The sequence below is a fragment of the Arachis stenosperma genome, chromosome 2 (genome assembly GCF_014773155.1).
Source record: "Arachis stenosperma cultivar V10309 chromosome 2, arast.V10309.gnm1.PFL2, whole genome shotgun sequence".
NCBI lineage: Eukaryota > Viridiplantae > Streptophyta > Magnoliopsida > Fabales > Fabaceae > Arachis > Arachis stenosperma.
In genome coordinates, this window is record NC_080378.1 from 11,676,877 (window position 1) to 11,701,284 (window position 24,408).

General features: G+C 35.5%; 3 protein-coding genes across 11 annotated transcripts; all 3 read left to right on the plus strand.

Moving 5' to 3' along the window:
* The first annotated feature begins 2,449 nt into the window (after window positions 1-2,449).
* Window positions 2,450-9,882, plus strand: LOC130961534 (uncharacterized). Of its 2 annotated transcripts, none has more exons than XM_057887469.1 (9): window positions 2,450-2,606; window positions 2,758-4,927; window positions 5,566-5,707; window positions 5,826-5,908; window positions 6,686-6,921; window positions 7,101-7,187; window positions 7,421-7,520; window positions 8,260-8,473; window positions 8,575-9,882. In XM_057887469.1, the coding sequence occupies exons 2-9, from the start codon at window positions 2,909-2,911 to the stop codon at window positions 9,525-9,527; spliced, it is 3,834 nt and encodes a 1,277-aa protein (XP_057743452.1). In that variant the 5' UTR covers window positions 2,450-2,606; window positions 2,758-2,908; the 3' UTR covers window positions 9,528-9,882. The 2 variants fall into 2 exon arrangements, with proteins under 2 accessions (XP_057743452.1, XP_057743453.1); XM_057887470.1 differs by having other exon boundaries at window positions 5,569-5,707.
* A 704-nt stretch (window positions 9,883-10,586) lies between these two features.
* LOC130960085 (pentatricopeptide repeat-containing protein At2g32630) lies at window positions 10,587-15,564 on the plus strand. 8 transcript variants are annotated; one of them, XM_057885445.1, is made up of 4 exons: window positions 10,587-10,847; window positions 11,130-11,202; window positions 11,370-11,463; window positions 12,525-15,564. In XM_057885445.1, the coding sequence occupies exon 4, from the start codon at window positions 13,002-13,004 to the stop codon at window positions 14,901-14,903; it is 1,902 nt and encodes a 633-aa protein (XP_057741428.1). In that variant the 5' UTR covers window positions 10,587-10,847; window positions 11,130-11,202; window positions 11,370-11,463; window positions 12,525-13,001; the 3' UTR covers window positions 14,904-15,564. The 8 variants fall into 8 exon arrangements, with proteins under 8 accessions (XP_057741428.1, XP_057741426.1, XP_057741422.1 ...); XM_057885443.1 differs by having other exon boundaries at window positions 11,373-11,463; XM_057885439.1 differs by having other exon boundaries at window positions 11,382-11,463.
* A 5,539-nt stretch (window positions 15,565-21,103) lies between these two features.
* Window positions 21,104-23,438, plus strand: LOC130960632 (uncharacterized). The gene is made up of 2 exons (XM_057886081.1): window positions 21,104-21,322; window positions 21,631-23,438. Exon 2 carries the CDS (start codon window positions 21,676-21,678, stop codon window positions 22,330-22,332), a length of 657 nt encoding a protein of 218 aa, XP_057742064.1. The 5' UTR covers window positions 21,104-21,322; window positions 21,631-21,675; the 3' UTR covers window positions 22,333-23,438.
* The last annotated feature ends 970 nt before the right edge of the window (window positions 23,439-24,408 follow it).

Consider the following 24,408-nt stretch of genomic DNA (forward strand, 5'->3'; position numbering starts at 1 on the left):
TGAGAGAAATAGAGAAAGAAAGAGGGAGAAGGGGAGAACTTTTTAATTTTGGAGGGAAATATTTGATTTCAATTGTAATGAGGGAGTGACATATGGCATATTTTAGCTGTAAAATTAGTAAGGCGAAGAAAATAATTTTTTAATTTTGGAGGGAACGATTTAATTTCAATTATAATAGGAGAGTGACATGTGGTACATTTTGATTGTAAAATTAATAAGGATGAAAGAAAAATTTCTTAGTTTTGAAGAAAAATATTTAATTCAAATTACAATGAAAAATTGATATGTAACACATTTTAGTTGTAAAATAATAGATATATAATAGATGTTTTGGTTGGACAAAAGTATCCAAAATAAAATAAGTAAGGCAAAGGACAAGTTCAATCATCATAAAAAAAAAAAAATGAAAGTATGAAACAAACAAGGTAAAGAAGAGGAACACCTTTGAATAGAGGGCAGAGCCTTGAATGAAGGGCCACAGCCCGAAAATAAGGAAAGGGTTTTGGGTGGAGAATTTGGACATATCTGAAAGTTTTACATGGAAATAGCAAAATAAGAAAACCATGACTCCTAGACTCAAATATCTGAAAATTCAAAGTTGAGTTGAAAGTCCAAAAAGCACGTTTCTTATTGCTAATTATTAAGAAGAAAATGATGTAAAAGATTATTCCTTATCATTTTGTATCGCTATTCTTACTCCCTGTCACATCAATTAGATATCTTTTTTTTATATTAATTTTGGAGTTATTAAAAATTTAGTAGAAATTAACTTGAAGAATATTTAACAGGAAAAAATTGAATAAATAATCAAATTAATCCTTAAAAATATCATCAATTTTTTAAATTGGCTCTATTAAATATTTTTAATTAAATTCGTCTTTCGAAAATTTTAAATTAGTTATGTTCATTTTTTCGTTACTTTTATTATTAGCGATATCGAAATTTGTTGATATGACACGTTAAATAATATTATAATATATTTAGTAGTCTTAATTGACGATTAATATGATAAATTTATGAAATTAAATCAAATCAACCTCAAATGGAGAAATTCTAATATCTTAAGATTTTTTTAATTAGGTTCTATTTGATCTAATATCACATTAGTAAATTTTGACTTTATCAACAAATAAAATAACAAAAAGATTGATGTGATTAACTTATAATTTTTGAAAAATAGATTTGATTAAAAAAAATTTTAAAAACTAATTTAAAAACAAATAATCTTTTAAAAATAAATTTGAGTATTTACTTAAAAAAAAAGTTTAACATATAAGTACATAACATATAAAACAAAATTATTACTTTTTCTTAAAAGAGTTACAAATATTTTCATACATTAAGGTTATTAAAGTGAATGAGGACAATTAGATATGTCTCTACAAAATCTAGTTTATGCCTTAAAAATCATAATTTAAAATTGTCCCAATATTAACTCAAAAAGACAGTAATACTTGTCCGATACTCCATATATAGTTACACATTTCTTACAAGGCTCTTATTTTCTTAAACTTAAAACTCACAAATTACTAATAAATTTAAAGAGAATCCAATAACTAAGAATACCCAACTTAATTTTGTTGGCCATCTAGACTAAACTGTAATTATCAAAGATTTTACTATTATAGATAACGATCATATTATGTGCATATAAAAAATATTTTTAAATTAATTATTTATATAAATATATATTAAAAATATATAAAATAATATATGCATATATACACAATATATAATGACTAATTTTGTATTTAGTACACTGATAATAAAATATTTTATATAATTATTTAATTACATCTGTTATTTTTTATGTTTATTTATATAATTAATATAAAAATAGATATTTTTATTAATATAATATTATATAATTATATACATATATATAATTATTTTATATTAAAAATATATCAAAATTAAATTCTATATAATATATAATAAATGTTTGTTAAATGCATACATAATTAACCATTTGTAAAATGTTTTCTACACATGTCACAGAATTTAAGAATTTTCGATTTGAAAATTTAACAATTTGATATTTGATAATAAACGCCTCAACGGTCTAAACTATATTTTAAAGAGCTTAAGTAGAAACTAGAAAGTTTTATATTAAAAAGACAAAAAATCCAATTTTTAAATACACTGGATATAACCAAAATATTCAAATTGTATTCTATTTATAATAACATATTCAGTACTCATCATTATAAAAAAAAAACTAAAATAAATTTTAAAAAAGCAAATAAAGAAATAAATAAAAAATATTAATAAAAAAATTAATTAAAAAAAAAAGACAATTAAGAATTAACATTTTAAGAGTTAAGACTTAAGACCGCCCTAAAAACCGTATTCGTACAGTGTCTTCTCCTCTCTCTCTCTCTCTTCTTACCAAATTACACATTTTTTTCACTCTCAATAACAAAACCTTTTTTTCAATTTTTCTCGTTATATTTTCTCTGTTTTTTCTTTGTCTCTTTCTATGCTTTCTCACTCTAAAACCTCAAATTCCAAAACGCCATGCCTCTTCTTCTTCTTCTTCTTCTTATACCTCCGATTCGTCGCGTGTACTCTTAGGCTTCCTTCTCTTCCGATTCCTCTCTGCATTGGTAAGCTTCGAACCTCGCACTGCGTTTCGATGCTGATCTGACTGATACTTCTCCTTTTGAATTTTCTTTTCTTTTTTCTGTAAAGTTCTTTTTTTTTTCGTTTTTGTTGAGAAGGAAACCCTTATTGTGAAATACACTGTGGTTCTTGCAGGGGAATTGGTTACCTTCTGCACTATGAGACCTTTGTTTTTGTGTGGGTTTTGATTTGAATGGGTTTTTGCTGTGTGAACTGGGTTTGCTTTCAGTGTACTGCAAGTGTAACTGTTAGGTGTTTGTGGAATTAGGGATTTTTGTGTTGAGAAATGAGAGAGGGTTTAAGATCTCAGACTCGATTGGGGAATGTTTGTGCTGGCGGTGGTGATGGTGTAAAGAGTGTTTCTTTCGATTTAGGTGGTGAAGGTACACAGGTTGGTGGGGAGGTGTTAGGGTCAGTGGTTGCGGAGAAGGAGGATAATGTTGTTGAAAGAGATGCGAAGGAAGAATGTGATGCTGATTTGGGTGCTAGTACTAGTGGGAAAGGGGATGCTGAATCAGTTGAGGGCGGGGGCAATGAAGGCTGTGAAGATGGTGGTGTTGAAAGGATGGTAGAGAGTGAGAGAGAAGAGTTGACAGAGTCTGTAACTATAGGTGGTCGAGTGTTGCGTTCCAGGACGAAGAGGCCAGAAAATGGAAAACCTTGCAGTGGAGGGAGTAGTGGTGGTGTAGTTGTTTCAGGGAGAGGCGGGGGACATGGTGGTCTTAGGAGGGTAACGGTCAAGAAGGATAGTGAAGATGATGATGACTTTGTTCCTAATGGTTGTGCGAATAAGGGGGTTGGGCTGGAGAAGAAACGGAAGCGTGGGAGGCCTCGGAAAGTAAAGTTGGAAGAATCAGACGAGTTAGGTATGGTGAGTTGTGGGAATGAGAAGGTTGAGCTGAAGAAGGATGTGAATGGCAGAAAGAAGAAGCGGAAGCGCGGGAGGCCTCCTAAAGTGAAGGTGGAAGATCCGGATATGCTAGTTGAGCAGTCTCCAAGGAAGAGGGGTAGACCCCCCAAGGTTCATGGACAAAACCATCTCCCAATAATGGTGCATGATAGAAAAGTCAATGTGCGACGTCGAAAAGGTAAAAAAGGTTTAACTGCAACGGTTGGTGCCAAAGCAAATGGGATTGCTTATTGGAGCTCAAGGAGATCTTCTCAGAAAGAGCTAGAAACGAAGGGAATTTCTCCTGTGAAGGATAATAAATTAGGGAAGGTTTTGGAAACTGAGAGCAATGGGGTTTGTGAGGGAATAAGCGGAGAAGTAATGGAAGGAAGAAAGCAAGAACAAGGAAAGGATGGAAGAAAGAAAAAAAAGCGGAAGGAAGAAAAGCAGGTAGTCAGGGAAAAGATTATGGAGCAGATTTTAGCTGCTGGCTGGACAGTTGATTATAGACCTAGGAATGGAAGGGAATACAAGGATGCCGTGTATGTTAGTCTAGATGGTAAGACACACTGGTCTATCACCTTGGCCTACAGTAGGCTTAAACAACATTATGAAGCTGGTGATGGTGAAGGAACGGTATATGGGCCAGGTTTCAAATTTACACCAATACCTGAAGCGGATTTCCAAATGCTGACCAAGGTAATGAAAAAGCAAAGAGGAAGTAAAAACAAAAAGATGAAAAATGGGATGAAGGGTAAAAAGGGGAAGAAAGGAAAAGAAGGTTCGCATGCAGGCATGGGTAAATCTGCGAAGCGGAAAATGAAAAGGAAATGGACAGAGGACAGTGACACAGATGTTATGTTGCCTAATAAAGTGTCAGGTCTGGTCAGGGATCACAAGAGACATAAAACACAAAGCAAGAAGCGAGGTGCTCCATTGGTTCGCAATGCTGAGGTTGATATAGATTCAGAAGTTAATGGATATGTACCATACTGCGGAAAACGAACTGTACTTGCATGGATGATAGATTTGGGAACAATTCTGCAAGATGGGAAGGTTCATTATATGCAACTTGGAGAGAACAATGTGTTATTGGACGGTAAGATCACAGGAGATGGCATTCATTGTGGCTGCTGTAATGAAGTCATAACGATTTCAGATTTTGAAGCTCATGCAGGAATCAAACACTCTGATCCACTTAAAAATATACACATAGAGGGAGGAACTTCCCTCTTGCAATGCCTACTAGATTCATGGAATAAACAGGATGAGAGTGAACGTAAAGGTTTTCATTTTGTTGATGTTGCTGGTGAGGATCCAAATGATGACACATGTGGTGTCTGTGGAGATGGGGGAGACTTGATCTGCTGTGATGGTTGCCCATCAACCTTCCACCAGAGTTGCTTGGATATAAACGTATGTATCTTGATGCATTTTTTATGGAGATTTTTGTTTAATTTATTTTGATATAATTGCTCTTAACAGTACTATTTCTATTGAATTTTTTATCAGGATAAATAATTCATATTCATGTATCAATCCACTTTTCCCCTTTCTGTCTGGCCATTTTCTGATTTCAGAAAAAGAAGTTGGATTCCAGCCAACTTGGTGCAAATTTTGTTGGTTTTCTCAACATCGGTGTCTTCTTATTTCCTTCTTTATGTTATTTCTCTGTCTCTCTGTCCCTTTCTCTCTCAATCAACTTATTCTGGTTGATGTATTGGTGTATTTGCATGAACTATGCTTGCCAGTCGGTTATGGTTTAGCGTTGAAGAACATTTTTTTGTTTATACCTTGGATTGCTTAGTACCTAAGAAAGATCAAATTTATCAAATTCTCACCTGTTGGTAGTAAGAATTTCATTGCTGGCAAACTTGTGTTGGATATGCCTTCAGAATTTGTGGTGCCCATCATGATAAGGGATGAGGAACTCTGGTTATTATGTCTATACTCTCTACTTTTCAGATGTGTCCATGAAATATTTGCATATGGCAGATAGTTCACTTTAATGTTTAGATAGGAAAATAAAGTGTATGTTTTTGTTTTGCTTGCAGAAGTTCCCATCTGGTGACTGGCACTGTGTATATTGTTGTTGCAAATTTTGCGGGTCGGTTGGTGGTAGTTCAAATCAGACAGATGAAAACGATGGTTCTGCTATGTCAACCTTACTCACATGCCGTTTATGTGAAGCAAAATGTATTTACTATGCATACATATATCCCTTTGTTTAATTGTGATAATCATTTCCCAAGATGAAATGTTTTATTTCCCTGTAAGAAATGAATAATTTTTTTTTTTTTTTTATCTTTTGTAGACCACAGAGACTGTGCAGAAGAAAATGGTGCCAAGCCTGATGATTCCAGAGATGCCTCCTTTTGTGGAAATAGATGCCAAGAGGTATGATCTAGTTTTTAATGCATTAGAATCTTGGTCGCTATGTGTAAGTTTTAGTTAGTCTGCTTGGTTGATGCTAGGTTATTATTATGTAGTAGTAACTGGAGTTTTGCTTAGCTTTCGACTTAAAGTAGTTGCTGCTATGTAAATAGTTTGTTGCTAGCTAGCCTCTTTAATGCGGATCGGATTATTTTGTATTACAACTCAGCTTTTGATGTAAATCCTATTATTTTGGCATGAGTAAGTAGCATTATCTGTAACTTGCTTCTTTGGGGTTTTACTGTTTTCGTTAAACTGAGAGATACACAGTATTCAACTTTTTTTAGTTGTAAAATCTATGTCTTCCAACATATTTTACTTTGATTATTCTATTTACATTGAATTTGCCTGATTCATGTAGAAAAGTACCTTGCAAGAGACTACATATTTGTTTAGATTTTATTTCAGTAAAATTTGAGAAATGGAACATTTATGGGGGACAAAGCTAGGTTTTATATGATAGGTTCATTGATAAACAGAGATGATGCATGTTCTTGTGAGTGTGGTTTACATCCCACAAGTCTGTGAGCAGGCAATATGTCTCACTCTGCATTTGCAATTGGTTGTGTTTGAATTAGAGTACTCTATAGGCCATCCTTTCCTTTGATTTACAAAGACCTATAATTTTCATTTCAGTTATTAGCCCTCGTTTCTAGGTATCCTTATTGAAGGAATTTGTCATCTGTTGACATTTATTATTATTTTAATCAAGTTAATCTGTTTTGCTGTCTTCTCCTCCAGTTATCAGAGGGGCTTGAAATGCTTCTTGGGGTTAAGCGTGAAATTGAAGATGGATTTTCTTTGACTTTAATTCGGAGATCAGATGTTGCCCTTGATGTTTCTCAGACAAAACCTGAGATAATTGAATGTAATTCCAAGCTGGCTGTTGCATTATCGGTAATGGATGAGTGCTTCATGCCATACATTGATGAGAGAAGCGGGATTAATCTGATCCATGGCATTCTATATAATTGTGGGTAAGGTTACATGACCACTTCTCTGTCATTTTAAGGACCTTTCTTGGGGTGGGCCTAGGTTGTTGTGTTTTGCGACCGAATTCTCCTGAAGTTGTGTGTGCCTGCTTTTCCTGGGATGGATTGCTATCGTATCATTCATAATATCATATATTTTAGTTTTATTCTTTTACCTTTGTCAGGTCAAACTTCAAACGTCTGAACTATAGTGGATTCATTACTGCAATTCTAGAGCGAGGGGATGAAATCGTTGCTACTGCAACTATCAGGTAAATATATGCTTGAATTTTATGAATGCTTTCACCGTTTATAACTGGACAATGGCCAAGTATGTATGCAGCGAGGCCTTGGTATGGAATTATATATTTTCGGTGGTGAAAACAACTAATTATTTAATCTCCTTTGTGTATTCCACCATACATTATGAAGTTCCCTTTTGTTTGGCCAGTGGAAGAAAGCTCACTTTATATTTTGATGACTTACTTTTTTATTTATCAAATAGGATTCATGGAAATCAACTAGCAGAGATGCCATTTATTGGGACCCGTTTTATGTATAGGCGACAAGGGATGTGCCGCCGGCTTCTAAATGGCATTGAATGTGTAAGTTCGAAACTGTTATATTTTTATCCCTAGGTTTGGTTGCAGAGAATTTGATCAAGAGCCTTGCTCATTATTTAGATCATACATAAATATCTTTAACTTTGTTTCTAAAAGGAAGTGTTTTGGGGGAGAGAGACATAAAAAAAAAAAAAAAAGAAGAGAAAGGGGGGGGGGGGGGGTTGAGCCAAGCACTAGAGACCCTACATGTAAATGCTGAAGTATGACTGAGAGAAAGAATGCGAAAGGCATGAATTCTGCTGAGGTAAGGGTAGCTAGGTAACAGAATTTATGTTGGGGATGCTATTATTTCCTTTTGCTTTATTTATAGAAAGTGGAGAACATGAAGTAAATCTTAGTAGATGCTCTACTTTCAGTCTCTGAACATTGGCGGTGTTGCAAATAAATGGAGTCCGTTGCTCACACTGTATCTTGAAAAGAAAGCAATGTGTACCATTTAACACTAGCAAGTGTTACTAGTCTAAAAAGTTCACTTCCATTTCCACATTGACAATTTGGCAAACTAAAAAGGAGCTTTCAGCCCTTAAGGGCCAACATTAAATGGCCATTCTCTGGGCAGAATAATGTTGCACTTTGATAGATGATACGCTATATGTTAGTAAATTATTATGTGTGCTTTTCTAGAGTGAAATCCTTTTGTTCTTTCATTTCATCAAGTTTTCTTTGGACCTTCTTCTCACTTTGATGACTTAAAATCCTCCGTTTCTATGATTATTTTCAGGCACTTAGCTCTTTAAATGTTGAATTATTGGTCATACCAGCTATCTCAGAAATGAGAGAAACTTGGACTTCTGTTTTTGGGTTTGAGCCGCTTGAATTGGCAAACAAGAAACTAATAAAGAGCATGAGTCTGTTGGTATTCCCTCATGTAGATATGCTGCAGAAGAAGATGTTGAAGCTTAAGTTCGCCGAGGAAACTGTGATTACTGCAGAAGGTATGTTGCGGGTCCTCATGTATGATTTGAGACGGCCATTGCTCTTCTTTCATACTCTGAAAATTTCAACATTGTTAATTGCTCCATGCAATTTCTTGCAGCTTCCAATCTTCTGAAAGATCATACAGAAGGCGAGGTGGCAAATAATTGTGTAGGGGCAGAATCATTTGGATCTCAGTCAATGAACAATTCTGCCGACATTCCTTCTTCTAATGATGACCAGATGATGGATAAAACCATGTCTACTGAATCTGGCAGTCTTCTTCCTGAGGGTTCATTGAATAACGTACCCAACAATAATGGCAACACTAAACTTCATGATAAATGTCCAGAAGATATCACATGCCAAGTTGTTTGCCATGAAAATTTGCCAGTGGAAGAAATGAACACTGCAAATCCCCCTGATGATGGAACTGAAGATGCCGGTACACGTAAGAATACCAGTCTTGATTGTGTCGAGTTGAACGATGATGAGAAGCAAGTAGATTTAGATGGTCAATCAAACAACTGCTGCAATACTTGTGAGGAAACAGAATGTCTTAGAGATGGTTGTCACTCTGGTGAAGCAGTTCCTACAACCAATGACTCGGTGCACCTTAAGTCAAAGGACATCACTGAAGATTGTCCCGATAATTGCGAAACAAACTCCAAAGTGGTTACCACACCAGACTCTGATGAAGCCGAAGCACACCCAACTGAACCACCTAAGCACCAGACAGATACAGAAGATTGCCAATCCTTTCCTGTATCTTCTGATTTGTGTGAGAAGTTTGTGGATTGTGTTGATGTTAATAGTAAGCCATCCACAGATGGTAAGGCCGATTTCCTTCCCGCTGATACAGACAGAAATCCAAACGACGAACATCTGACAAAGGGATCACCAGGGCTACCGGAGCAAGACTTGCAGGTCGATCAAAATCCGCAGAGCAATGCTCCGACCCTGTGTACTCCAAACACTGCTTCTAGTGTAGCTCTTAACTGTGCTTCTGTGGGCGCTGGCAGTACCTCTTGCAGTAGTACCGAGGTGATAGTTCTGTCAAACCAAGCCAGTTGACTTCTATGTTCCATTTGTAGTCTTAAGTAGGTTATCTGTTTGGGGTTATTCACTGACTTAGGTTATTTCTAGCAGTGCATTCTGGAAAGGTAATTTGACTAGATTTTTTTGTCAGTATAACAAAGTATTCTGAGCAAGTGTCCTGAGAAAAGAATGTTGTAAGGGCAATCTTTAGTCTAAGATGTCAATTTTTTTGGGTGGCCAAGAGGGTTATGTATGTTTGGCTGCCCATGGTAATAGGCTAATAGCCAATGTGATGTAAATGGTAGTGCTTTTAATTCTAGTCTTAAAATTTCTGTTTCACTAGATGCATTTGATACAATATCTGCTAGTAAAACTGAGAATTACTCCTCTATTTGACTTGTTTTTAGGTGCTAGTGAATAGTGATTCTCCTCACGAGCAATAGTGATGGTTTGAGATTGTAGCTCAATTGGCAACTATATCAATTCAAAATTAAATAGCTAGATTGGCAACTTCTCCTTCACTTTCTGTTTATTCCATATTGTCACATCAATACGAGCCATGAAAGGCATTTAATAGGCATTAAATATAAATATTAATTTCCATATTATAATTGATTTATTTTAGAAATAAAATTTAATAATACTTAAATCTAATTTGTAATATTTAATCCTTTCTAAAAAGTTTACCTTCATCCATCTTAAAATTCTCACTTTACTTTGACCCTGCAATTATTTAAAACATTTAAATCTAAGTAAAATAAAGTTTTAGATGATGTTGTATACTTGTATTTACCTGCTAAGTGTCTAATTTGGTCTTTTTATCTACGTTGTATTGCCGAGCAAATTGAGATTAAGCTCTTTCCAAGTTAAAAGGTTGGTTATTGAAGTTAATGGCTTAATGCAATGTGTTTTATTGTATGATGATGATAACAAGTAAACCAGTTAGTCTAGAATTATTTATTGCATAGTAAACAAACCCGGTTCGTCTCGGCCGGTTCGGTCAAAATCTCAGTCACCCGGTCACCTGTTTGGGTCGAGCCACTCTCTAAACTGCCCCAAATCCCTAATCTCAGTAAGCTCTCTCGTCCCGCTCATCACACATCACGTCAGCCTCTCAAGCTCTCACTCACACCAACCGACCAGCGACGCCCTGACTCTGAAACTCTCTGATTGTCTTCATTCACAGTCGCTGGCGTTCCGCCGTAGTTCGTGTGTCGCAGCCCTCCTTGGTCTCGTCGTCGCCGGCTCAGTCAAGAAGAAACAGAAGCAACCAGCAATTGCCACCCCTGGTTCGGACGTCGTCGTCTTCTCGCTTCGTCGTCTCCTTCTCGCCGGTTTCGTCTCCGAGCAGCTGCGGTGAGTCCCTGGGTGCATTCCCCTGTTTTTCCTTTGGCCCTGGCTTCCGTGGTTCACACTCCACACTCCACACTTCACAGATTCTTGCATTCTTTTTACCTAATTAATTAATTTGTCATTTTGCTGTAACTGAAGTTTAATCAATTTTCTGATCAAATTAATAGTACTGTTGAAGGGTTGATACCATAATTTTGACTAAATTTTTTAGGTTTATGTCTTAAGAATAAAGTGTTCCTGTTTAGAGAATCTTAGCCTGTAATTGTAACGATGAAGTTGATTTAGGTGTGGCTGTGCTGAAGCTCAGAACTCCGAAGCTGCTCCTTTCCTGTCTCAACTTTTACTTCTGCTTCTGTAGGTGATTTTTGTTTTATTTTTTTTTCAGTTAGTCTTTAATCTCTATTATTTTTTTTTATGCTTAGTATTTTTCAGTTTTAATGTAGTTTTTGATAAATTGATGCTAATTGGTTTAGATGAATTGATGCTTATTTGATAAATTGATGATTAGTTATACTGATTAGATAGTAGGTTATGAAGGTGAATAACTCGCATGGTGATTTTGATGGAAAGGATGGTTCTCATATTGTTCTCCAAAGCTGTTCAGGGGGGAATTATTCAGGTGTGTTGCTTACTTTGGCTGCTGCTGTGTGCATTGTTTTGAGCTTATCAATAGTGATAAGTAGGAAGATGATTGGGTTAAGGGAATTTTTATCATGGTCAAGGTTGCCTGTGAATTCATCAGTGGTGATGATCATGTCAAGATTGGCAATATCTAGATTTATTAGATAATGAAAAGAGGAAAAGTTTGTGATGTTTATTTATCTATCAAGTAAATAAGTTGTGTGTAAATCTATGTGGATATAATAAGAGAAGAAACATTGAATTTCTAAGTTTGGAAGTGACCAATATAAACTTGCAGATCATAATTCTGTGGAAGAGAATCCTATTATGGAGTGTTTGTTTTGTTGTATCAAAGTCCTTTTACTTGTTTATATCACCATGCCTTTTGATTATTTATTTAATATCATTGTTGATTTTTTTCTGTATTGTATTGTTATATCAAAGTCTGTACTTGTTTACATCATAATTTTTGAGTGGTAATTGAGTTTACCAATTGTGTTTCAAATTAAGTGAAGGAATGCATAAGCAACAATGGTATGTCCTTTGGATTTAATGTCTATTTTTTTATTAGTTATTTTTAGGAATTGAGACTTGATTATTGTTAAAGTGTCAGTAGTCATATGTATTTCAAATTTTAATTTGAACTTTTTTTATGATTTTATATTTTTATTTAAGTGATACCGGGTCAACTGGTTCAACCGTGACCCACTAGTTGAACCAGTGACCCAGTATTCTGAATGGTTCGATTACCAGTTCGGTTCTGATAACTAGTTTATTGATTTGCTTATAATGTACTAGTAAATTTGTGTTGCTTTGCTTTGCTTGGATGGCTTCTAATTATATTCTTAATTTGAGCCCAATAAGAAAAGAGGATGCGATAGAGATTAGAGGGCAATGAACATTTTTAAAGTATGTTTTGTCGGAAGGTAAAATTATGGAGTTCATTTTTTAAAAGTTTCACTCTATTTCTATTCTTCCACCAGATTTTTCCTTTAATTGTTATTGGTCTTGGCATCTATAAATTGGTCAAATTTTTTTTGTTCTTGCCTTGCTTTGCAGGCTTAGATGAAGACTAATGGGAGAAGGAGAACCTAGTTGTATTGCACAAATCAATGAGGAAAAAAAAGCTATGGACCTAGACCATATATGACCCTGCTGCTGCTCCTGCCACGAAGTGATGAGATTTCATCTAGACCTGGTTTTCACCCGGTATAGTTATGGCCCAAAAGTGATGGGGTTTCATCGGACCTAGTGTTTGGGTTAGGGTCTTAAAAATAGATCTGATGAATCTTTAGGGCCGGATTGCTGGATTTGGATTAGAACAAACCTGGTTATACTCGGCTCATGTACACCCCTATCAAGTAATATGTGTTCTTCCTGTTTGGGATCCTATCGGAGTAAGAATGAAGCAAATTTACAACGCACAATCTCAAAAGCTTCTTTGATTCCAGTAAAACAAAACTTCATCTCTCTATAAAACCATTTTAATCCATTCATTGCAACAATTTCAATAAATTTTTTTTGTGGTTTAATTCAATGTCTTCTCAGAAGACTCTTTTGAGACTTTTCAACAAAGATTTGTCTTTTCCTTCAGACCAACAAAAGCTTCAAATTGAACTTGTCAATAAGATAACCCAAAACCTCCTAATTTCGAATACCACCAATTATTTTAGACCCGATAGAGAACTGCAGTCCATGATCTCATGCATCACTCCCCATGTTACATACCAAGTTCTTTCAAACCCCAATCTCCCTCCTCATTCTTTGTTGTCATTTTTCAACTTCCTTAGAAGTAGAAACTTTAATATTACTCATATACTTGATATTAAGGCCCATGTGATTCTCCTTTCCAGACTTTTTGAGGCTCGAAAATTTGCCACCATGAAGAGCATTCTGAGCTCTGTTGTTATTGATGGTAAGCTTTGTTGCCCCATTCCAGGGGTTGTTTCTTTGGTTGGTGAACTTGATCCACATTTTGCAGAGAAGCTGTTTGATATGCTGTTCAGAGTGTGTTCTGATAACAGGTTGTTTGAAGAGGCATTTAGAGTCTTTGATTATGCCAAGACGATGGGGTTGGGGATAGAGGAGAGGTCTTGTTTTGTACTCTTGCTTGCTTTGAAGAAATGTGGTGAGCTGGATTTGTGTCGTAGGTTCTTTCATCGAATGCTCGAGTCGGGTAGGATTCAAATTAGGGTTCAGTCTCTGACACTTGTGGTTGATGTTCTGTGTAGGGGAGGAGAGGTTGAGAAAGCTAAGGAGTTGATGGCTGAGATGGCTAGTAAAGATATTGTGAAACCCACTGTGTTCACTTACAATACATTGTTGAATGCTTATGTTAGAAGAAAGGATCAAAGGGGTGTAGATGAGATATTGAGATTAATGGAGAAGGAACAAGTTGTTCATAGTTTAGCTACACATAGTATTCTGATTCAGTGGTATGCGAGTTTAGGAAATATAGGGGAAGTTGAAAAGATATTCGAGGAAATGCATGAACGAAATTTGGAAATGGACAGTCATGTGTATACAACGATGATAAATTGGTATTCTAGGTTAGGAAACATTAAAAGGGCATCCGCTTTGTTTGATGAGATGACTCAGAAAGGCATCCTTCCTAATGCACATACTTATGGGGCCTTACTTTGTGGTGTATGCAAGGTAGGCCAAATGGAGGCTGCAGAAATATTGCTTGAAGAGATGCAAAGTAAAGGCATTGACCCAAATATAGTAATATTTAATACAATGATTGATGGTTATTGTAGAAGAGGTTTGATAGATGAGGCTTTGAGAGTGCAAGATATCATGGCAAGGAAGGAAATCGAAGCAGATGTGTTTACATACAACATTATTGCTTGTGGGCTATGTAAAGTGCATCGATGTGAGGAAGCCAAGAGGACTTTGAATACAATGCTAGAGAAAGGAGTGGTTCCGAATGTTGTGAGTTTCACTACTTTTATTGAGATACATTGTAAGGAAGGAAATCTTGCAGAAGCTGAGTGGTTATTTAGGGATATGGAGAAAAGGGGAGAGGTACCTAATGTTGTTACGTACAATACCCTTATAGATGCATACAGCAAGAACGAAAAGATGAAGCAAGCTCACATGCTAAAAACTGAAATGGTAGAAAAGGGATTACTGCCAGATGTATACACTTACACATCACTAATACATGGGGAGTGTATTGCTGGAAGGGTAAATGAGGCATTGAATCTTTTCAATGAAATGTCATCAAAGGGTATAATCGGGAATATTGCAACATATACATCAGTTATTTCAGGATTATCCAAGGAAGGAAGAGCAGATGAAGCTTTTAAGTTGTATGATGAAATGATGGGAATGGGCCTAACACCAGATGATAGAGCTTATGCTGCTCTTGTTGGTAGCCTCCATAAACCCTCCTCTCATGGTAATCAACATCATGAAATTGGGGAACATAAGTAGAACCTGTAGATTCAATGAACCAGTGGAATATTGGTTTGACAATTTTGACAGGATGGCAGTTCATGGATGGTGATTTTGGCTTTGAATCCGAAACAAGAAGATCAATGTGCCTGGGGTTCAGAAGTCCAGCTGTTGTGTTACTGAAATTAGGTTTTGGATAATGGGATAATGTAAGCCAATCTTGGGTAATATATGAATCTTTTGTTTCTTTTGTGTTACTGAAATTAGGTTTTGGATAATGGGATCAATGTATTTACTTCTAAGCTTTCTTTTGTTTGGTAAAAAATTACTTTTTGACTCTCTGCCAATCTCTTGCCTCATTGTTTGATATATTTCTGAAAATGTTATGGTAGTTTCATGATGAAATTTGTCTATTTATGAAAATTCCACATTGTATTGAGTTGATCCACAGTTATTAAAGGAGCTTATTACTTACTAGTGCTGTTGAAGATAGTGAACTATATTGATTGCCAACTGTGTATGTTCATTATACTATCTATTTATTTCCATAACTAAAACAAGGGCCTATAAAAATGTGGAATTTCTAAGTTCCGATGAAGCAGATTCTAAATGTTTTGTAACGAAGAAGGGATAAGAAATCGTGGACATCACTCCAATGAAGTGCACGGGGATGGAACAGTATCAAGAAACTGATAATTAAGGGCTTAGTTGTAAATCAAGTTGTTTCAGCAAAAGTATGGTTTACCAATGTGCATGTTTTCTTTTTCTGCAATCATTATCTTCCTAGTAGTGGAATTAAGCTGTGTATTGACTAGTTTATTGAGAATCACGTGGTTTCCTCTGTTTTGAATCACTGAAAACACAGCAAGGTACCTCCCTGTTGGTGAATCATTAATCAATTTCATGAATTATTTTCTATGGTTTGTTTACATGTAGCAGCCTCACATGATGTTCCAGTGCAGTCATCGGTTGAAATTTAATTTGAGTGAGCTTCTATGGAAAAACATACTAGCACATCGGATTTATATCTGCATTTGAGTTCATCCTAAAGTTTTGACTGGTTCTTAATCTGCAAAGTTAACTCAAGCACAAAATGCTCATGCATTTGAACTGAAATTGTTCTTCAATTCGCATCAATATTAATTTCTTTTCGTTTCTAACATTCATATCAAAGACATCTTCTATGAACTTTGTTCCCTTCTGTGATAGGCATTGAATCGTTTCTCGTGCTGATTTATATGGCACAGATTCTGATGTATTATTATCCTTTGTCCTTTGATGCACTTTCTTGAATTTATAGTATGATTTCAAGCCTTGACTAATATTATTGTAACTAATAGGTGTGGTTTCCTCTACTGTCTCCATAGTAAGTAACTATCTGGGTGCTTAAAAAATATGACATAGCTTTTGATAATTAAACTTAACATGTAAAGGCACAAGATAGATAAAAAAAAAAGGTGTAGTTTGAATTTGTACTAAGTTTGGACTTTAATATATGATTTACCGCTTGTTTACTAGTAAAACTGAGACTTAATCTTCTATTTGACTTGCTTTTAGGTGCTAGTGAATAGTGATTGGAGGAGCCCCATGAGCATTAGTGATGGTTAACGAGCTTGTAGCTCAATTGGCAACATTTCTCATTCCAAAATTAAAATCAATTTTTAACTTGACAAATAAGATGAATTTGTCAGCAAATTAATAATATAAGGGAAAAACTAGTTTGTTAATGCCCAAATTTATTAATTACGTATGAATCGATTTGGTATATGTACGATTTCACAACACAAGTTGATATCTAAATTATATAGGGAGTGGATCTTCTTCGGTGAAAAAAAAAAAATTGGATGGTGTCTAGTGTTTGATCTTACTCTTTATTGCTTTCTCTTTCTTATTTAATTTTGGTCTCACTTATAGAATTAAAAGTGAGAGATTATACTTTATTCTCTCAAATGTTAAAAAAAAATGGAGAGGATTCATTTCCAAATTATACCAATGGTAAAGTTAATTCTCAATTTAACTCTTAAAATTTGAAGTCGGAGTTAAATTAACTTTTAAAATTTCAAGAGAAAAGGACAAATTAGTCCCTGACCTTTTAACCCGAGAACATTTTCGTCCCTAAGCATTGAAAAATACATTTAAATCCCTGACGTTCCTGAAAATCAGACCGATCAGTCCTTCCGTCCATGAGCCACCGTCAGACCGGACGAAAAATGCTGACCTGGCTCCCCCTATGCTTACCTGGCTCAACGGCGTTCCCACGTGGCATGTTATTGGGATGGGGGTTTTGAAAACGGGACGCATAAGTCCCTCTCACTCAAAACGACGTCGTTCTGAGTGCTGCCCTAATACTAAAATTCGTTTGGGTCGTTCCTTCATGGTGGTGGCTGGTGGTGAGGAGAAGACTTGTTCAGAGTTCAGTAATGGCTACGAAGGGGACATCATCAACCTCAAGAAGAAGTGTTAGTGGAGTAAGAGAAGAAAATTCTGTTTCAAGCTCAATTCCAGGTGGTGTTCATGCTGACCATCCAAACGACGCCGTCGCCCCTAGGTGTTTTTGTGGAGTTTATGCAATAATGTATATGTCGAGGACCAGAAGCAACCCTAACAGAATCTTCTTGGGTTGTCCATTCTATAAGGTAAGTTTAAAAATTCTGGCTTTGGTTTGATCTGAGATGGATGCGGGCAGTAGATGATGTTGGTGATTTTGACAGGGAAAGGAACCTCATTGCAAATTTTTTGTTTGGGTCGATGAGCATCTTGCCAGAATAGGAAGCAATTGTTGCATCTGTGACATGTCACATTTGGTTGAGAAACATGTTAAAGTTGTAGAAGAGGAAGAGAAAAAGGAAGATGAATTGGATCGTAGAATGGCTGTTTTGGAGGAGAAAATTATTGCTTTAGAGAAGAAGAGAAACCCATTAGCCTTGTGTTTTTCTGTAATTATATTTGCTGTTGTTGTTGCCTTTTATGTAGCTATTGCTTGAGAGATGAACTATAACAATCATGATAGAGAATAGTATGTTGTAGGTTTATGTTGTGTATTGAAACATGCCATTTTGGCAAGTCATGGGTCCTGTAACCTAAATGGAACTCGAGTTATAATATCAGTATGTTAAACTTATGTTTTGAATATCTAAATAAACTTGGAAACATTGAGGAATTAGAGGCATTAGTTGCATACATAATTTAGAAAGAGGATGTTATATTGCTAAACAAGTTTTTCATAGCCATTGTTTACTAAATCTTCCTAAGATGAAAAAGTCCCCTAAGCTGAACAGTTTGATGAAGCTTAACATGTCAAAAGTAAGCCTCAAACACAAAATACAAGGCATAAGCCAAACTATAAAATCAACATAACTAAAAGCTACACAGATCTTCACTTCTTAGGCACAATGGTAGGTGGATTAGGGATGAATTTGAACAATCTGGTTGTGGCCGGGCTTGCTGCAGCTAATATCTCCTGGGTAGCTGATGCACTTGTTCCTGGTAGGACTTGAGGTGGTTGTGGGCCAGTGGAGTTTGGCTGACTTTGAGGGGGTTGTGGAATGGGACATAGTGGAGCTGGTGGCCTGAATATCTTCTGCTTGGGCCTCATCTTCGCTGGAGTTGCTTGAGTGTTTTGGGCCTCATCTTCAAGTAAGCACATAAACTCCTAGCATAGTTAAGAAATCAAACAGATTACTCCTAAAGCAAATTACTTACACTATCATTTGGAGCTGACTGTGACAGTGGGATGACTGCCAATGACTGAGATGTGGAATCTTTCTTGGACTTCTTTGTCTTAGATTTCCAATTGGAATCAGATAGAGTGCCCTTGCATGTCTTGTAGTTATGTCCCGTTGAACCACACTTACTACAAGTGACTTTGAATGACCTCTTCAATTTATCTCCTTGTTGCATCATTGGCTCAGCTGGATCCTTCTGTCTATTATGCACTTTTGGCCTGCCAATTGGTCTCTTTATGATAGGAGGATCCAGTCTTGAATACTCAGTCCTTGTCCAGAACTCCTCACTTGGCACTGGCTGCAATGAGCATACGTCTTGTGTATTAACTCCATGCATAACCATGGATGCACATAATCCTCTGGATGATCATGCCTCTTCCTTATGGCTGCTATGGCATGGATACATGGCATGCCTAACACAAAAGACAACATCATGAACCAGAATTGACTGAACCATTCAGAAAAAATCATGCAGCCAGCAACTTAACATATTGAAAACCATATATTACTCCATCACTCAGCCAACAACTTATCATATTGAGAACCATATATTAAACTAAATTCATCCAACAAATTAAAACTTTGAATGCCATATATTAAAGCATCAAGCAGCCAGCAACTTTAACCATGTATTCGACATGTATTGAAATAATGCGTTAGAATAAATTAGAACTAACCAGTCAGTTGCCATTTGTTGCAGGAGCAGGTCTGCCTGATGAGATCAACGTCCACCTTTGTAGCTTTACGAGTAACTTCGAAATGCTTGCGTGCATTATCACCTGTCCAGTCTGTACGCCATTTATTGCTAGGCCTTATTAGACGCTCCATCCTTTTCTGCTGAACTGGTGCAAGCTTTTCAGTATAATCACTAAGTAGCTCTTTATGCTTAACCATTCTCCGTATCAGATAGCACGTAATTTCCTCACACTTTGTGAGGATAGGCTTGCTTCTGTAGTTGACTATCTTCGAGTTGAATACCTCACACATGTTATTTGTGAGGTTGTCCACTTTTGGCCCGTCGAAAAAATACACCTTCACCCAAGTTGCTGGCTCAAACTTGGAAAGATATTCCCATGCCTCCTGATTAATGCCTTTGAGCTTCTCCATATGTTCTTTGAACTCAGGTATGGTGGTGCACCTAGCACAATCCCAAATGTGCATCACACAGTTTCGGTGATGTGCATTTGGCATCACTTCTTTCAAAGCAGGCAGCAATCCCTAACATAGTACAGAAAGGTTTCACAATTAAACATAACTAGTAAATTCTGAACAACTGCATTATTAAACTAGGCATATCAGTGAATAAATATCTAACTGCAATAGAATTTATATTGAAATAATTGAACCATTATCAAGTTTATAAAGAGTTGTGAGTGTTACCTTCTGTTGGTCGGACATGAAATTCCAACCATGAGTCTGCACATCCCCCAGATCCTCCTGAAGTAGGGTAAGAAACCATTTTCAAGACTCTTTGGTTTCAGACCTTGCAACTCCATAAGCAACAACATAAAATTGATTATTCGCATCTTGATAATGCCCCCTTCATAGCCATTACTGAACTCTGAACAAGTTTTCTCCTCACCACCAGCCACCACCATAAAGGAACGACCCAAACGAATTTTAGTATTAGGGCAGCACTTAGAACGACGTCGTTTTGAGTGAGAGGGACGCTTCCCGTTTTCAAAACCTCCATCCTAATAACGTGCCACGTGGAAACGCCGTTAAGCCAGGTAAGCATAGGGGGAGCCAGGTGAGCATTTTATGTCCGGTCTGATGGTGGCTCATGGACGAAGGGACTGATCGGTCTGATTTTTAGGAACGTCAGAGATTTAAATGTATTTTCCAATGTTCAGAGACGAAAATGTCCTCGGGTTAAAAGGTTAGGAACTAATTTATCCTTTTTTCAAATTTTAATTTATTCAAATTGGACTTTCAAATTTACAATCATATTTTACATTAGCTTTTGAGCTCATCTCCTATAACAATAAGTTGATTTGGTACTGGATAAAACAAACTAACATTAGTGAAAAAGAACATTCTTATTTTATGGTCATCACTAGTGAAAAAGAAATATATTTTAAACTCATTCGTGTGAAATAATGTCATTTTGTTGAAGATTATGTTCTAATAATTATATTATTTTTTTCGTGTGACAAGTTAATGCATGTCGTTAATGAAAATTAGCTCAAGACTAAAGTGAGTTACAATTATAAATTTAGAGATTTAATTTAGATGAACTAAAATTTTAGAGAATAGTTTAAATTAATTTTAAATTTCAGAGACAAATTAATGAGAATCAATAGTCTTGTAACTCTATGAATATTTTAAAAACTAAATTGATTCATAAATTTTGTATGAATTATTTTGAGAATTTAGCATGTAAGGCGCTTAACATTTTGATTAATCTTATTAATATTTAATACACCAATATTTAACAATAGTCATATTATTATTTATTATCAATCTAAGATGAAATAAATTTATAGGGTGGCAATGGTATTATGGTAATTTACCCTTTACAACTCACTGATCCTAACCCTAACAGAAACCCAATCCCGTTGCTCTCAGGTCCTAAGCTCCCCTTTCTGTAACGCCCTCTCCGTCATCTTCCTTCTCTTCTTTCTCCAACACCCACCGCATCGGCGTCTTCACCGTCGCCATCAGATTCGCCCCTCCTCCGTGCTCCGAATGACCTTCGTTTCCTCCTCCGCCGTGCCGCGCCGCGACGGGCAGGTATGAACGATCTGTACTCTTGCATTACTTTCTCTTTTGATTTTCCATAATTCCAGCATCTCGATTTTACTACTTCTTTTCATGGTTAACCATTCAATTTTCAATTAATAAAGATTATATCACAATGTATCACTATCATGAGTGATTATGTTACTGTTAGAAATGAAATAATTCAAGTGTATCGGTGGCATGTCAATTGTTTATGATAGTAATAGAAGGTTTTAGAGTTGTCAATCGATTGTGATAAATGGATAGAGAAGGAAATTCTTTGAATAAAATGTTCTGTTTTTGTTGTGTTGTATTTTCAGGATATTTGTTAACTGGATTAGAAGTTTGCACTGTGAAAGCTAAGAATGAAAACACTTTTAAGATTAAGGCATTGTTTACCACAAGGTTTATGCAGACAATCTCTTGGGTTGGTTATAGTAGGGCTTAATACTAGTAAGTCAAATGTACTGTCAAAAAATTTTGGTCAAATTGCACGAAAAGAGGTGGAGGAGAATGTTGAGGAGGTGGAAATCGAGCAACGAAGTCTCCCGGCTGATTTTGATCCTGCAACATTTGATCTTACAGCTCGACACAACCCTCCATCAGAGAGAGTTTTCAGGCTTGTTGATGAGATGGCATCTCTAACCGTAGCTGAAGCAGCAGAATTGGGTCACATTATGATGAAGAAGATGGGCATGAAGGAGCTACCTACCGTGGGATTTTTGAAACCAGGAACTGCAAATCTTGCTGGAATTGCGTCAATGAAAGCGGAACCGGCTGCGGCAGAGGAGGAGAAGAAGCCAGAAAAAACTGTATTTGAACTGAAATTAGAGTCGTATGAAGCAACTTCCAAGATTAAAGTTATCAAGGAGGTCCGGGGCTTTACTGATTTAGGCCTGAAGGAGGCAAAGGAGTTAGTGGAGAAAACACCTTCTATTATAAAGAAAGGTGTTTCAAAGGAAGAAGGAGAACAGATTATAGAGAAAATGAAAGCTCTTGGCGCAAAAGTTGTCATGGAATGAAGGTAACATTATCTTTGTTGTTCCTTTGGAAAGAAATTTCTTCCATTGTTCACAATCTTTTTGTCAAATTATCTGAAAGTTTGAAAAGTTCATATTGTCATCCTAGGATACCACAAAAATTTTTGGTAGTGGTTGTGTTAATTTGTGTTAATCATTTTAGCTTAATCTGGAACTTGATTTATGCTTGAAAATTATCCTTCATATCACTCCTCATGGAGGCCAATAAAAGTGGTTTTCCTACTGCTGATGTTCACATGTATACATATTCGAGAAAATCAGTTTTTCCTTGGCCATCTTTCTATGAAACACTATATATGAAATCTAATATAGTGTGTAATTGGCTTGTGGAACAAGACTTGGATATATAGAATTTACTCACATTAATATTATCCATGGACACATGAATTTTAGCATTAACAGCTCACATTAGGTTTGAGCATAATAAGCATATGTAGCTAACATTATGTTGTCTCGTTTTATTCACCATTTAATGAGATATGGTCATACGGATCTCATTTGGATTGAACGATGGGGTGTGTGTGAGTCAAGATAGGATTCTATACATCATGTGTACAAACAATCCCTTCATCAAACATGGAAAATTCCATGAGTCATAATCACTCAGCCCTATAAATTTTGTTGCTCCTTAAGTGAGTTGTGCAAATATTGATTTGTTGAAGGATATTTATGTTTGAAATTTTTGCTGATATAGTAATATACGATTGGTTTTTTGTGTAAAATTCTTTTACATTGTTAGTACCAGAATGAGAAAATTTGTTGGTCAGGACAGTCCATCTATCGAAAATGTCGTGCAATATCACATCATATTACCTAAATGTTTCTTAGAAAGATTTAATTTTAAAAGTAAATCATCCAACAACAACATCAATGCCACTAAATACAATCACATTATAGTTCAAAGATTAATATGCTTCACAACTCAAAAGAGTAAAAATTATAAAAATCAATAGTACAAAAGAGCAGAAGCTAAAAAGAAGAAAGAGAGAAATAGAGAACTGAAACAAAACCTTCTTCCTCAGTCGTCACCTACTTATTCTAGAGCCATTGATAGAAAAAAATTTAAATTATCAAGAGAGCTTTCTAAGATGGAAATGCAGAGTTCTAACAAAAACAACAGTAAAATTGAACAGTGACAACATAATATGACAGCGGTAAGTCGTTCCTTTGAATCAACACAAAATAATAGTTTGTTAGTGTATGAAATTAATTTCTTACAATCACAAAGAATAACAACCATGGAAATAGATAAACACAAAAGATTAGTATTTCACAGCTAATATTTTGAAAGAGTAGGTGAAAAGGGTGATACTGTGGGAAGCACATCAACTATGAACCTGGATGGAAACTGCCTCCAATGATCCAAAGCTCCAGCAGCCAGCCACCATACATTGGAAGAAAGCAGAAACAGATCAACTAAACAATATAGTCAAATTCTTTTCTCAATCAAATTCTTTTATACCTACTATATTGTTACAACATGATTTTTTCCTGAAATTTTTCACCCACTAAAGGGAGGAGAAAGAGAACAAAATAAATAAATAAATAAAAGAGAAAGAGGGACAATAAATTAAAAAATAAAGAAACTAAGTTTATAACGTTGGCTATAACCTAGTAACTATTGATGACTATTTAAAATAGAGTAATGAGTAATCATTTGCTTAAATATTAGAATTCATCAATATAGTCAAGAAATATGATTATTTTTTAGATGTATATTATCTACTTCTAATGACTCATGTACTCTCCTTAATTCACCTATTCTCTCGGACCAAAGGTTATTTATATTTTCTCAATTTTGTGAAGGAAAGAAAAAAGATCTAAATTAATTCCTGCTTATACAAAAAAATTCAAACAAAAGTGATAATTTATATATCTCTATTAAATTCATAAATTATGTCTCTAAACAAAAATTGTATTCAATTATTTTTTTTTTTCTCTAAGAGTTTCTCATGGTTTTAACTCATTAGATGATCCTAAAAACACAAAAAAAAGTTTGACTCAAAAAGTCTCATTATTTAAGTATTTTAATTTAGCTTCACTGCTCATATAATAGTA

Bases quoted from the DNA above. Each gene is read 5' to 3' on its own strand.
- LOC130961534 (XM_057887469.1), top strand. From the start codon at position 2,909: ATGAGAGAGGGTTTAAGATCTCAGACTCGATTGGGGAATGTTTGTGCT. The intron at 7,188-7,420 runs GTAAATATATGC...TTTATCAAATAG, and splicing joins GTTGCTACTGCAACTATCAG to GATTCATGGAAATCAACTAG. The intron at 8,474-8,574 runs GTATGTTGCGGG...AATTTCTTGCAG, and splicing joins AACTGTGATTACTGCAGAAG to CTTCCAATCTTCTGAAAGAT.
- LOC130960085 (XM_057885445.1), top strand. From the start codon at position 13,002: ATGTCTTCTCAGAAGACTCTTTTGAGACTTTTCAACAAAGATTTGTCT.
- LOC130960632 (XM_057886081.1), top strand. From the start codon at position 21,676: ATGAAAACACTTTTAAGATTAAGGCATTGTTTACCACAAGGTTTATGC.